Here is a 14,243-nt window from a genome sequence, read left to right on the forward strand (position 1 = left end):
AAGCTAGAGTCCACACCTCTGTGTGAAGCCATGTGCCCTTCCTGACCCCCCTTCCTGAACCCACTGCTGTCACCCCAAGAATAACAACAGCTTCCAGGCACCTGCTATACACCAGGCCCTGTGCTCACTCACATTCTCTTGCTTAGCCACACAATGGTCCTGGGGCAGAGAAGAAACATCCCGCCCTACAGATAAAGAAGCTGAAGCTCATCTTGTCCAAGATTGCTGAGAGGAGGAGAAAGACGGAGCCACGATCCAACCCAGTCTTGGCCAGTCAGGCCCGCCGTCTTCCCCTGCCCCCTGGTGCCTTGCCCGCCTTGGGGCCAGCAGCAGCCACCAGCCTTCAGGGTGGCCTTCCCAGCCGCCTGGCCTGCAGTGTTTCAAGCTGTTTACTTCTCGCAGACTAAAGCTCACAGATGGGATGCCTTTGGCTTTCACAAATGGGCTCACTGGCTGCACACTCTAATGATTTAAGGGGCAGCCAGTAAAAAACAAGAATGTTCCGAGTTAATGGGACTCCAAGCTCTTACCCCAGGGGTTCATAAGCTGTCCAAGTATGGGGGTGAGCACACAGTGTGGGAGCCCAGGAGCCTGCAGGAAGGAAAGCTGGCCCCTCTCCACTCCAAACCAATCGGGCAGCCCAGCCTGGGCCCTCAGGAACCCAAACACCGCTGGCCAGACACGGGCCCCTCAAAATGATTTCCGTGAAACTTAATCGACGTGTTTCCATTCCTCCCCAGTGAGCACAGCCAGGCTGGGTCTTTAACCGTTCCTTGCAAGAGCCAGCGTGAAGCTGAAAAGGGAGAAGGCGAGACCAGCCAAAGCCGGTCTGCAGCCCTCCAGCCCCTCTCCAGCAGCAGAGAAGGAGCCCCCGAGGGGGACCCCCGCAGACCCCACTGCTGGGCTGGAGCCTGGACGATGCTCATGGGCCTTCTGGATGGACCCGAGGAAACTGCTACGGTGCTGACAGAAAAGTGTCTGTCCCCAGCGGTTCCCTCTGGGCACGGGAGTGGGAAGGGGTGGGGGCGGGAGGTTTCTGCACTTCGGTGTCAGCGTTTTGCACTGAGCTTCCATTATTATTTTATGAAGTAAAATACACAGGTTGATGGGTTTTTACCTATGTGCCTATCCCCGTGACCACTGCCCAGATCAACATACAAGATTTCCACCACCCCGGAAAGAGGCTCCCCGCCAGGCAACTCCCTCACCCCAAAGGGAACAACTCTTCTGACTATTGGAAGTTGCTAAAAGAAAAAATTCCCAGACAGTGTAATCTCCACTGCGCAAAAATGTGCGTAAGCTAAGAGGTCTTGGAAGAAAGTGTTAACTGCCCTCACCCCCCGAGCGCCGTGAGGGGCAGGGGCCTCATAAGTCACCGTTTTCCTTTTCTTCATAGTTTGCTGGATTTTCCGACCATTCTGTAACCAGCCTGTGTAGCTTTTATAATCAAGGGGGAAAATAAAAGTGCGATTGTGTGTGTTTTTAAGGCCTGTTCCCTTTTTTAAATGGGCTCACCAGATGTTGTTAGCTGGGCTTTCTGAGATGTGTGCCGAACTCTTCTTAAAGGCCCAGATTTATCCATTTGCTCCACCAGGCAAAGCTTTGAGCATCACTTAGCATCAGCGCCTCCTAGCTTGGGAAGAGAGAGGGCTGCGAGAAACTGAGGTAGGCAGTGTCCCGGGGCTGCCGTCATCCCCTGCTCTCCTCTGTGGTAGGGACGCTTAGGGAAGGTGAGATTCCACCCTTGACTCACAGGGTGACCGTGGCCTCAATTTCCCCATCTGTAAAATGGGGGTGTTGGGCTTATCTGTCTATCTCTAAGGGTGCTTCCAGCAGGGCCATTCTAGAATTCAAGGTACAATCAGGTGCAGGAAGGTGTGGAGCTGGGACATGGTTTCTAAATGGGATCAGTTAATCCTCAATTGAAGGGAAAGTTTAAAAAGATCTGTTTCATCCACGATGAAACTCAGCCCAGGAAAAATCTACACCACCAGCCACAGACACAAATGCCCACAGGGGACTGAAAGGTGACATGGAATACAGAAGTGTGAGAAAATAACCCCTCTAGCCCCTTGGTGAGTGGCCCCTAACAATCAGCCTCAGTGTCGGGGAGGCAATAGGGAGTAGTGGGGCCTGGGGCACATGTCCCACCTCATCAGCTCCAGCCCAGTGTTGCCTTCGCCCAACATTGCTGGATTTGCTGATATTTTAGTAAAGCCTCCCCATGTTCTAAAGGTTAACCAAACCACACACATCTGAGAGCCAGATATAGCCCAGTGGATATCAGCTTGGGACCGCCAGGTTCAGCTACCTGGGAACTTCCTCTTGAACTTCTCCAGGCTGGAAATTCTAAAAGCAGTGTTCTGTTGCCCTGGCTGCCAGGAAGTTGTTGCTCGTGTCCAACTAAAACTTCTGCTGCTTTAAATCCTTTTTATTTTTGTGTGGGTGGAAGCATGAGTGAGAATTGGCTCCTTATAAAAAAAAAGAGAAAGAAAGAAAGAAAAAAGAACCTTTCAGAAACTGGAAAAACAGCCCAGATGCAGTGAACTAAAAAGCAAGTGGGTGTTAGAAGACCCACATTCAAGTCCAGCTCAGTCATGTGTCATCTGTGCGACATTGAGCAAGTCACTTCACCTGTCCGGGGCTTAGTTTTGTGTTTGTTCTTTTCTCTCCCTGCCCCTTTTGCCCTGGGGCTCACCATCACCCACCCAAAACACATAATGATAATAATAGCAATTATAACTAGAGCTTCTTCTTGAGCAAGCTTCTGTATCAGGCTTTATCCTAAGTGCTTCTCATTATTTTATTAACATTATTTTATATCATCTTCCCAACAATTCTATGGGATGGGTATTTTTATTCCCATTTTACAGGTTAAGAAACTGAGCCCAAGGATCTATCACCAGTAAATGGTAGGGCTGTGGTATGAACATGGCCCATCACCACCAGCTCTTCTGCCCCTTTCCCCAGGCCTGGCTCTCCTCTGGCCACCACAATGGCCTTTTAACACGCAGACGCGACTGTGACCCTCCACTGCTCAACAACCTTGAGTGGCTCTCCACTGCCTTAGCACCTCAGCCTGCCCCTAGTGGCCATCAGTCCACAGCAGCGTACCTGTCCTGCATCCTCTAACACACTTGACACTCTTAGCCCAGGACTTCCCAATCACCCATGTGCCACACGCATGAGTTTTTCTTGCTGTTCATACCTCCTAATTTATTTTACTCGACATTGATTATTATTTACTTCACATTTGTCTTCTTGTCAATTCATTTGTCAATTCATTTCCAACTTAAATCCATGGATTTTTATTTATCATCATGTGCTTGTGCTGCCTAAATCACTTCCTACCACTCACTAAGATGAAAAACTGTAAATAAAAATATTCATCTAAAGTCTCCCTACCCAGGACCCACGGCGGGTGCCCCACTTTGAGAAGCACTGCCTGAGCTCGTGTGTGCCCCCTCCCTGGACTGGGTGAGCTCCTTTCCACCCTTCAGAGCCCCGCTCAACCCACATCTCTTCGCTTTTCACAACACATATGCTTCCAGGCAGAAAGAGAGACTCCCATTGCCTATCACCCAGCCTGGAAATGCAGCGAGTAGGCACTCGAAGCCCCCAGGGCAGGGACCAGGGCTTACTCTTCTCACACTCAGGTCCTTACACGGGGCCGGGCACATAGTGGGTGCCTTGGGGGAGTACCACAAAGTAGGTACTTTGGCAATGTTGAATAAATTGGATTCAACCAGCTTTTCTCAAAGCTTGGATGACCCACAAGATGAATTGGGGAGGACATGAACTCGATGTGAGATCACAGAAAGTTACCCCAACTCGCTTGGTCCTCCTGAGAACACCAAAGAGAAAGTCTCAGTTCAGTGCCAGGATATCTTAAAACACCTCTCAGACACTCAGTGATTACTACTTTTAACAAAAAGAAAGCAGTCCTCCGTCTTGGAATCATCCAGAGCCAACCTCATCGAGCCAGAATTTACTAACACAAATTTGCCTTCATTGTATACATTTTTACAGTTACCTTGTGTTTATGACAATGGATACTGATTTTTCATGGTGGTGATATAAACTGTCTTATTTAAATGTATGTTTAAATGTATAAGGTAAGTTGATTAAAAGAAAAATATTAAGCAAAGAGTAATTTTGATTTTGTTCTTTCTTCATAATACCTTATCCAGTAAGTGAACATGCAAAGATTGTTACGATAGAACTAAAAGTTCGGGAATGTGAAACCGGATAAGCCCAAAGCCCCTTTGTCATAAGACGCTCTGACACTGGGCTGTCCCAGAGCACGAGGTAGCCTTAAATCAAATCATCCCGGGAAAAGAACAACTGTGATGGAGCCATGAAGGAAAGATACATGGCTAGAGTGGGAGCCAGGGAAACTGGGAAAGGCTTTCCTGAGGACGTGATACTTGGGTGGAGATTTACAGGATGGATAGGAATTCTTCAGGTGAAGGGGTACCACCCAGCAGGAACAGCATATGCAAAGGCCCTGTGGCAGGAGGGAACATGAAAGATAAGAAGTTCTGAACCAAGGTCAGAGTGGCTCAAGTACCGAGGTGGGGCCAGAGAGGTGGGCAGGTGACAAAAGTGGGAGAAAACCTGTCCATCATGCCTATTTAGGAAAGAGTTGCTCAACCTTTTCGGGAGCCACCCAGGGCCTGACTCTTGATCTGAGGGTCTGGCGTTCAGCAAGGAGTTTCTGGATTCTGAAAGTAATAACTGAGTTAGGTCCAAAACTGGTGAAGGTTTAGCAAACACTACTTGGTGCAGGTGTGGTTCTGGGGTGGCCAGGACAGCTGAAAGCTGTTCAGAATTCAGGCTGTCCTATTTCCCACTTCCTGGTCGGGTGACCTTGGGCAGCCACTGAAGCTCCCAGAGCCTCAGGTCCCCATCTGTGGGGTGGAGATACCAGCAGGTCTGTTTTTAGGGCTGGTGTGAGTTACACGAGCTCCTGCATGTAAATGGCCGGGCACAGAGCCTTGCCTGTGACTGAGAGCCGAAGAACCACGAGCTTACGAAGATTTCTGTCAAACAGCTTGGGCAGCAGTGTGTGCTGTATACGTGTCCTGCTGGTGTATGGATCTAGCAGCCTGGTTTTGCAATATGTCTGTGGTGTGGATGCCCATATTTTAGCGGTAGGGACAGCAGGTGGGCAAGCCGTGTGTGTGTCAGAGGGCACGTGTGTTCAGCCGTGTGAGTCAATGGGAACACGCTTTGGTGTGCTCTGCATGGGTGTATACCCACCTAAATAGAATTCTTCTGCACCGAGTGAAAACCCACACAAATTCAACATGGCCCATCAGTCAAGGGTTAAAGCCTCCGCCTGTCTTCACAGCACTTTTCCAAATCCCCATTGCTCCCGGGAATCTGCCTGGGTCTCCTGGGTCTGTTGGGAGCTGTGCTGCGATTCACTGAAAACAGACTTTTCTTTCATTCCCTGTTCCCAGATACTGGCACGTACACACACACACCTCTCCCAGAGCATCTCAACCTCATCAAGGGGCCAGCCGAGGAAGCCACAGTATGGAGGTATCACCCTCCTTCTCCCCCTCTCCTAGGCCTACCTCCCCCTACCCCGTTCCCACGAGACCACCTCATGTCAGGACTAGGTGCACATCTGACTTTTCTGCCCTGAGTCTAAAGTGGCAAAATCACCCCAAGTTTTGGTGAGCAACTCCCTCCTCTCCACTGGGCACTGGGAGGGGCCTTGAACCCCCCCATCTCCATCCACACCCTGTGTGGATGGAGTGGACATACCTGGCCCTGAGTCCAAAACGCAACACCACCCCGCGTTTTATCTAAGGCCCAAGGGCTAGGGTTCCAGCTCTGATCTGTGCCTGGGATGGGGCGACATCAAAGTTCACAAGTCATCCAATCTTATCCATCCATTTCACGCCCAGAGAGGAGAAAGGACATGGCCAGAGGGGGATCCCGGCACCCCCACCCGCATACCGCCCCCCCCCATCCTGGTGGGAGGCACTTAACACAGACCCGCGGTGAGGTACTGAGGGTCATAGCATAAAACATCGGTGTCCGCCCTGGACACCCCCACAAAAAGGGGACAGAGCCAGGTGGTCCAGGCCTTGGCAGGCGTTACCATGGTGACGGGCTGCTCCTCTCCGGGGCTCGGGATCAGTCTGTCCGCAGGTCGGTCTGTGGGGAGCGGCCCCCTCCAAGCACTGGAGCGAGCAGAGCGGGCTGGCTGGGGAGGGGAGGCCGGCGACACAGGGAGAGAGCCCGACAGAGCCGGCGAGACGAGACTGGAGGCAGGGCGAGGCGAGCGGGGGGCCGCGGGCGGCCGCAGGGGCGGGTCGGAGCGCTGCTCCCCGCGCGGGACGGGGCGGCGCGACGGCGGCCCCTTTGTGGCGGCGCCTGGCCCGCGCCCCGCCCGCCGCGCGGGAGGACAAGCAGGCGCCCCCCTCCCGGTCCGGGCCGCGCCGCCGCCCAGAGCAGCTGGGCCGCCTGCCGCCTTTCCGCCCACCCCCCTCGGCCCCGCCGCCCCGCCGCCCCCGCCGCACCGACGGCCCGGCCAGGCCCCCGCCCCGGCGCCGCACCCACGGCTAGGCGCGCACCGCTTCAGCCTCAGCCCGGGGTTCGAATCTCTGCCTCGTCCACTCGCCAGTTGTGGGATGGGGCAAGGCACAAAGTGTCTTAAGCCTCAGTTTCCTTATCTGTAAAATGGGGATGATGCTACTGATGCTGCTGCTGAAGCTAGTACCTGCTTCTTAGACTGGGTGGCGAAGAGTAGGCATCTGTCCCAACTTCTTGCCCCTGTGAAGCCTACACCACCCACCATCAGGATGGCCCAATTCAAGACTTAGAAGTGATGGGGCTGGGGCTGTTCGCGAGTTCTGGTCTGTTCTCGCAGATAATGACGAGCTTTGTGGCCTTGGTCAAGCCATTGTTCCTCAGCTTTGGAGGGAGACTAGAAACTAGACGATTTCTGGCTGGATGTCTCTGGGGTTCATCCATTTATTGACCAAACATTGTGCCAAGGACTGAGCCAGAAGTCGGAGCCTCTGCCCTCAGGTAATGTATAATCTAGTGGGGAAGAGAGGCAAGAAACAGATAAACAGAAACAAATAATGGTTGAGTGTGCTAGCTGCTAAGGCAACAGACAAATGTGGACATTGGGAACTGTAGGGGGACCAACTTGGAGCTGGTGGTCTAGGAAGGGACAGAGAAGCCTAGACCTGAAAAAGGGGAAGGGATTAGATGAAGAGTGGGGGAAGGGTGATGGGGGAAGAAACAGAGTTCCAGGCAGAAGGAACAGCGTGTGCAAAGGCCCTGAGGTACCATTAAGCTTAAAGAAACTGGGAATCAGTGAAGACCTGACAAAGGGCAAGTGTAGTACTGAGGGTTCCAGTTCAAAGCCCAAGCCTTATTTATAGCCCACCTCCCACCCCACATAGGTTAATCAGTCTTTTAGCAGAGAAAAACCTGAGCTAAGAACCACCCCATCTTGCTGTATAACTTTTAACAAGTTCCTTCATATCCTTGGTCCTCCCATTTGCTCACTGTTAATTTGGGACTAATAATCCCGAATAGTTTCACCATGCCACATAGCCCAGAGACTCCCTCCACAGCATGTATTAAGCAAGCAAATCAGTGTGTCCAACCTGCAGGGGCAGTCTTTTTTGGCATCACTACTCCAGACATAAATTTGAGCAAGAACAGATTTGTTGTTGTCAGGTAAAGAATTCCACTGGGAATTGAGGGGGATCCCAGCTTGGAGCCTGCAGAGTCCCAGTTTTGCAGTGAGACAGAATTGACATGACATCCAGTGTTCTGGGGTTGCGGATAACAGACCGACTCTGAGTCAGTTTAGCAGAGAAATAATGGATTAGCAGAGTATTGGGAGCTCGCAGAATCAACGAGAAGACTGGGGGCCCATCCTCTGGAAAGCACAGGAACCAAATGAGATACTCCAGGGGTCTTCTTGTGGGAATGAATGGCAAACTCTTGGAAGACTGATGGAAATACATCAAGACAGAAAAACACACCAAAGTAGAACTTTCTATGTACTGCTACTTCTCTAAGTGTGTAACAGTTATGAGGTAGTTTCTGTGATTATCCTTATTTTACAGATGAAAAAATGAGGCACAGAGAGGTTATGTATCTTGCCCAATGTGGGATACGTACTGATTGTGGAGCCTGAAATTGCACAAGGCTATCCATTTCCGGAAATTATGTTATTAGCCACCTTCCTGTGCTACCTGAATGAATCCCAAGCTATGTGTCACTCTTTTCTAGATTCAAAGACTTAAATGAGAGATTCTAGTTGGGTCATGCGCCCAAGGTCCCATAACACTGAACATATTGGGACTAGTAGGTCATCTAAAGTGTGGGAATGGATCTGAAGTAGCTTATAAACAATGGTGCTCATTACAGTCCATCCCTTGGTCCTCTCAACATCCTTTGTATCTTTATTCCCATGCATGCTCTTCCAAAAATAATCTCTACTAACATGGTACTACTCCACGTACAGCCAAAAATGTACATACACATACCTACCCCCTTCTATGGTTTGGCTCCATGCTGTGCATGACCTCAAGGAAGTTCACATTTCTGAACCTCAAATCCGTCGTTTGTAAGACAGCATATGACTTATTTCCTCATGGGACTGTGGTGGGGATTAAATAAGTCAATGAACGTAAAATGCTTTGCACTGTGTCTGGTACACAGCAGAATTAATATATGACACATAAAATGGTGTTGTTTATGTAAGGGGCCAATGGTTGTGAAATCGGTCTCCAACTACACAGGCTTAACTATTGGATTGGATTTGGTTCATCTCTCAGGGACTTTCCAGAGGATTTTCCAAGGACTGTTCAATGTATTTCCTCTCTCTTTGGCAAATGATTGACTGAATGAATCATGCTCCACTTGCTACACGAGATTTGGAGAAATAATGAAACCCATCGCTGGTCTTACATATGGTGGAGGAGTGGAGAAAGTGGGGAAGCGTGGTGGAAATGGGTCTCTGCTACCGACCTGCTGGGTCGCCTTGCACAGATCCCTCCTCTTTCAGGACCACAATTTCCTCAGCATAAATTGGAGGCTCTAATCCTCTCCTCATGGGACTTTTGTGAGAATCCAGTGAGGTGATGATTGAAAGAGCCTAACTCAGTGCCTGGCATGTAAGAGGTCCCCAGCAGATGGCAGTTGTCCCTATGACTCTGAGATTCCCAGGGCCAGGTGCCAGGACATCTCCCCCTAGAGACAGTCTCACTTGGGGGGAAGAGAGTTGCCTAATTCAAACAAAATGTCATGCGATTCCAAATTCATTCATTCAATATTTATTTCTTCCTACTATAAGGATAGCAAATACTTGGTACACATATGCACACTCACTGCTTTCCTACCCATGGTAGGCATCAGGAATCAATCAAGAACCTTCCTGCAGAACTTAGAAGCAGCTTCAGAATCCTCCTCAACACAGAGCCCAGGCAGCCGCTACCAATCAATAGGAGTTGGCGTTAAGACAATATTTATCTAATATTTGTGGTCCCTAATGTATAAGGAAGATTAACATTGAGAAAGGCACAGACTCTGGAGGCAGAAGGCTTGGCTTTGAATCTTGCCTTAAAATTTCCTACGGACTGTTACTAGAATGAGTAGGTACTGAGGCGCTGGATCAGCCATGGAGTGTGCCACTTAGATCTCCCTTCAAGAATGATCCCATAGCTGGAAGTTCAGTGAGTTGTGGATTCCTCCAGGATACAGCTTTTGACCTGAGGCCACGTGCTTCTGGAAGAGCCCCCAGCTGAGCACAGTATGCACAAGGAGTCACCATTTCTGCCTGATGTGGGCCTCTTCTGTGAACAATCTCTGTGCCAGGGCTCCCCACTGGGCTGAGACTTTCTCAGTGCTGTACCGCAGTCTGAAATTCTTTCTACCCCATCCCCCTTTCTTCCGTTCTTCCTTTCATGGATGTCAGACCTGTGGCATGGTCTGAAGCCTCTCCCGTGCTCTTTCTGCCTGTCTCCCCTTCACCCTCATGGGCATCACTCCCAGTAAGTTCCTTGCACTTCTAACTCTGACTTTGGCATCTGTTGCAGAGGATGCAACTCACACCACACTGAGCTGTGTAAGTCTGGGTTGGAAGGGAATATGCTCCTCTCTGGGATGCTGAGACTAAGGGGAGACACAGAGATTATTTTCAAGTTTGGGGGCAAAGACCCAGAACAGGGAGGCTGAAGAGCACAGTAACATAACCTATGGCCTGCCCTAGATGAAATTGACCTTACCTATCAAGGACTCTTGATTGTAAGTGTCAGAGGTTCAATCCTAGCACCACAACATTTTTACCCTACATCTATATACTAATCCTAAGGAAGAGACATTGATTGGCCTTGCTTGGGTCCCAAGTCTATTCCTTAGCCAGTTACTGTGGTCAGGGTAATGAGGATATTCTGATTGGTCAGAATAGACTCTATGCCCACCGCTGGATGGGAGCATATGATGGTAGCTCTACCAGGACTGCAAGGAGTGGGGGAGAAGTTCTTCAAAGAAACCAGAAGGAGAGGGATGGAGACACAGGCTAAGCCAACAAAAGCTTTGGGGATCATTGCCCAGTTCATGAACAGTGGGAAGAGAAAAGATGGAAAAGACTTGGTGTTGTCCCTCAAGGACCTTCTCTTCTTGCAGGTGAAAATGTGGTGTTTAGATGAGTTTCCTGAGACCAGGTCTTGGGATGGGACTGGAGGAGAGCTGGGGACACACAGATACCTCAGACAGTGTCCCATCCTCTCCTAGGATGCCCACAGTCTGGTCCACAGGGACAGAAATGGAAACAACCTATGAGAATAAAAGCCCCTGATACTTAAAACGTACCTTGTTTGTCTGTCCTGATTTACAGCACGGAGGTCCACCCACAGAGGGCTGACTCACACAGTGTCGCCCTGCCCAGCCAGGACACCTACCTGTCATGTTTGCACTGTCCCTAAAATTGTTTCCTAGTAGAGGAGCTCATGATATATATGCAGGGCCCTGAGTTCCAGTCCCTGCCTGCCCACTAACACCCTGGGGGCTCATGATGGTTTACTTAAATTTTCCAAATCTCAGTTTTTTAAGCTGTACAATGGAACCAATAATCTCTGCTTTGCCTCCTCCCCCCTGCCTGCTGTGAGGCAATAGCTACAAGCATTGGTCATGTCCTGCAAGAGACGCAGATGCATTTATTGATCACCCACTGTATGCCAGGGACAGTGTGTTGAGTCCTGGGAGTAGCAGGGTGAACATGACAGACAGGCCTTGCCCTGTGTAGCTCACAGTGTAGTAGGGGATCAGATCTTAATAATGAAGCATCATACAAATCGTGGTATGGTTGTTCAAGAGAGGAAAAGCAGATACCAAAGGAATCCAGTAGATTCTAAGGGTCTGGGAGGGCTCCCCTGAAGGCTTAACCTGAGATCTGAAGAGAGAGAAAGGATGAACTGGTGAAAGAAGTCAGAGAAAAACATTACAGTCAGAAGGAACAGTATATGCAGAAGTCCTGTGGCAGGAGAAGAGTTGGAAGCACAAAAGAGGCACAGTGAGAGGGACAGGGACACAAGAAGGGGCGGAGGAGTTTTTTGCCTTAGAGCCCTAAAAAGCCATGGGTGGGAACTAAGAGGAGAGTAATGTAATCAGACTTATTTTTCCCAAAAGATTCCTCTAGCTGCTGGATGAGCAGACGGTAGAAGGAAGGCAGAGGCTGCAAGGACACCCACCAGCAAGGGGGCTGCCACGAGGGCTGGAGAGGATCAAGCTCTAAGGACAGTGGAAACCAAGAGCCAAGGCCCCATGGCAGAGGCCACTGAGGGTCATCCCACTCCCCCCAGCTACTTGGAGCGCCTCGGGGTCTGTGGAGTTTGCCCCTCGCCATCTGGGCAGGCAGCCAAGAGCCTCTCCAGCTGGGGGCGGGGGAGTCTAAGAAGGGAGGAGCCGGGACTCTGCTCGCTCAGGCACTACCCACGCTTCCCTGCCTCTGTGATTTTGCTCATCTTCTTCCTCCTGCCAAGGGACCCCCCTATCTGCAAGTCCTGTTCATCCCCCCAGGACCACCTCCTCCGGGAAGCCCTGTCCCACGTCCCAAGGCGATTGTTCCCTTCTGCTCAACAACCCCTGTCTTTTCATTCACTCCCTCAGGAGCTCACCTCTTCGTGAGGGAGACAAGGGAGTGCAAAGATGGAGCTGGGGACATAGATAAGGTAGCAGCCTACAGGAGGAAGCCAGCAGCAGCCCCCAGGCGAGGGGTCAGAGGAGGTTTCCCAGAGGGAGAGACATTTGCACCTGGGTTGTGAAGGAGGAATAGAAGTTCACTCTGGGAAGAAAGAGGAGAAGGCATTCCAGGCCAAGGAAGCGGTGTGTGCAGGGGGGTGATGGCGAATCATTTCTGGGAAGTGTGAAAGGGGCCTCGTGCATTTTTTAATGAATAGATGTTTGGGGAGTACATTGAGAAATTCACTATAGCTGCATCAGTTTGCAAACTGGTGATGTATGTGCCAAACCTGGCAAACACAGGGTTTAAAAAAACAGAATAAAACTGAATCCATTGTCAACATCTAACAACAGGGAGGCTTCACATAAATTTCTGGGCAGCGGCCTCTCCCATCGTCCACTTTAAGTATGTGGTACCCAGCTCACCGGAGTCTCCACCTGAGTCACTTTGCTCATTTGTACTTCCTGGGTCACTTTCTGGACCTTGTGGGCATTCGAGTTCGCATCCCTGATCTAGATGATATGCTTCCCGAGGCTCTGAACTGTATGAGGTGCTAAGAGGGCCAGGAGCACAGTAGGTGCTCAATAAATGTTAGCTAGGTGATTCTAGAACATGTCCACAAATACTTAGCACTCCTGCCTTTCCAAGGTGGAGCCCTCTTCAGTGTGGATTGGATGGACACATTCACCTTTAAAGAATCAACTGTGGAGGAAGTAATGGTATGTGACTATTGTGACAAGGTCATAAAAGACATGTGGCTTCCACCTTGCTGTCTCTTGGATCGCTCACTGTGGTGGAAGCCAGTTGCCATGTTGTTAGGACACTCAGTGACTCTATGGAAACACCCATGGCAAGGAACGGAAGCCTTCTACCAGCGTCAGCACCAACTTGCTGGCCATGCGAGCAAGCCTCTTTGGAAGTGGACCCTCCAACCCAGTCCAGCCTTTGGATGGTTATAGCCCCAGCTGACGGCTTGACGGCTGCCTCATGAGAGACCTGGAGCTGAACCCACTCAACTAAGCTGCTTCTGGACGCCTAATCCAGAGAGAGTGTGCAACGGTAAATGTTTATTGCTGTTTCAGATGCTGAGTGCTGAGGTAATGTGTTACATATCAACAGATAAATTAACACAAATGGATGGATGGATGGATGGATTGATAGAGGGAATGGATGGCTAAAGGGCGTGTTATGTAAGAAGAGAGGTTCTATTGGGAAAGCAAGGGAGCAGTCAGATCCCAGCTGAGTTTTGTCATCCTGGAAAGCCAAAAGAAGTTGTAATCCAGTAATGCCACAGTCATATCTAAGTTTTAGATGGGTCACTCAGGCAGACAGCTAGGGGATGACGGATAATGAGCCTTCGGGCTGAGAGGTAAGCAAGAGCCTGTGTCAATCATCCTGGGGAGACAGGCTGCCTTGTGTCTCCAAACACAGCTTCCTCCAGGAGGAGTCCCACTCCATCCTTTGTACCCCATGGTCCTGGCTCTGTCATTCCTCGGCCCTGACTGGCCGTCTGGGCTGTGGAGGAGGTCAAGACTTGAGCATTTCTCAGAGACCAAGTCATCCTCCTCACTCAGAGTCTTCTTTGTGTCGAGGAAGCAGTTGCTCCTTTGGCTGGTGGGGGCTCGGAGTAGGGTCGTGGCCTTCAGGAACCAGAGAGGGGGACCAAGGAGCTCAATTCTCTGTGCGGACCCCACTTGCCCCTAGGGGTGATGGGGAGCCTCAGCTACCAATCACCCATGGGTTAGCTCAACCCTGAGATCCAGTCCATTGAGATTGCTTGAAATGGCCCAGCACATGTCCCAGGGAAACGTATTTGCAAACGAGTCTGACACATATGAGAAGCTTTAATGCAAATCAAACTGCACTGAAATGCCATCTCTCATCTATTAAATTGGCAAAAGTTCAAAAGCTTGACAACACATGTCAGTGAGGCTTTGAGCAAATAGGCACTCTCACTTTCCACCTAAGAAAAACTTTTTGAAAACCATTTATTTATCTGTGTACTTACTTACTTAATTAT

General features: G+C 50.2%; 1 protein-coding gene and 1 long non-coding RNA gene across 2 annotated transcripts in view; both read right to left on the reverse strand.

The window, feature by feature from the left end:
- The window catches only part of KIAA1755 (KIAA1755 ortholog), a 41,725-nt gene extending 35,422 nt beyond the window's left edge, over positions 1-6,303 (reverse strand). The window contains exon 1 of the mRNA XM_036101579.2: positions 6,116-6,303. Coding sequence (XP_035957472.2) covers positions 6,116-6,118 — 3 coding nt within the window. The 5' untranslated portion in view covers positions 6,119-6,303. The remainder of the gene's footprint in view (positions 1-6,115) is intronic.
- LOC144379288 (uncharacterized) overlaps positions 1-14,243 on the reverse strand; it is a 1,054,371-nt gene that overhangs the window by 73,429 nt on the left and 966,699 nt on the right. The gene's annotated exons all lie outside the window — the stretch shown is intronic.

This window comes from Halichoerus grypus, chromosome 10 (genome assembly GCF_964656455.1).
Source record: "Halichoerus grypus chromosome 10, mHalGry1.hap1.1, whole genome shotgun sequence".
NCBI classification, from domain to species: domain Eukaryota; kingdom Metazoa; phylum Chordata; class Mammalia; order Carnivora; family Phocidae; genus Halichoerus; species Halichoerus grypus.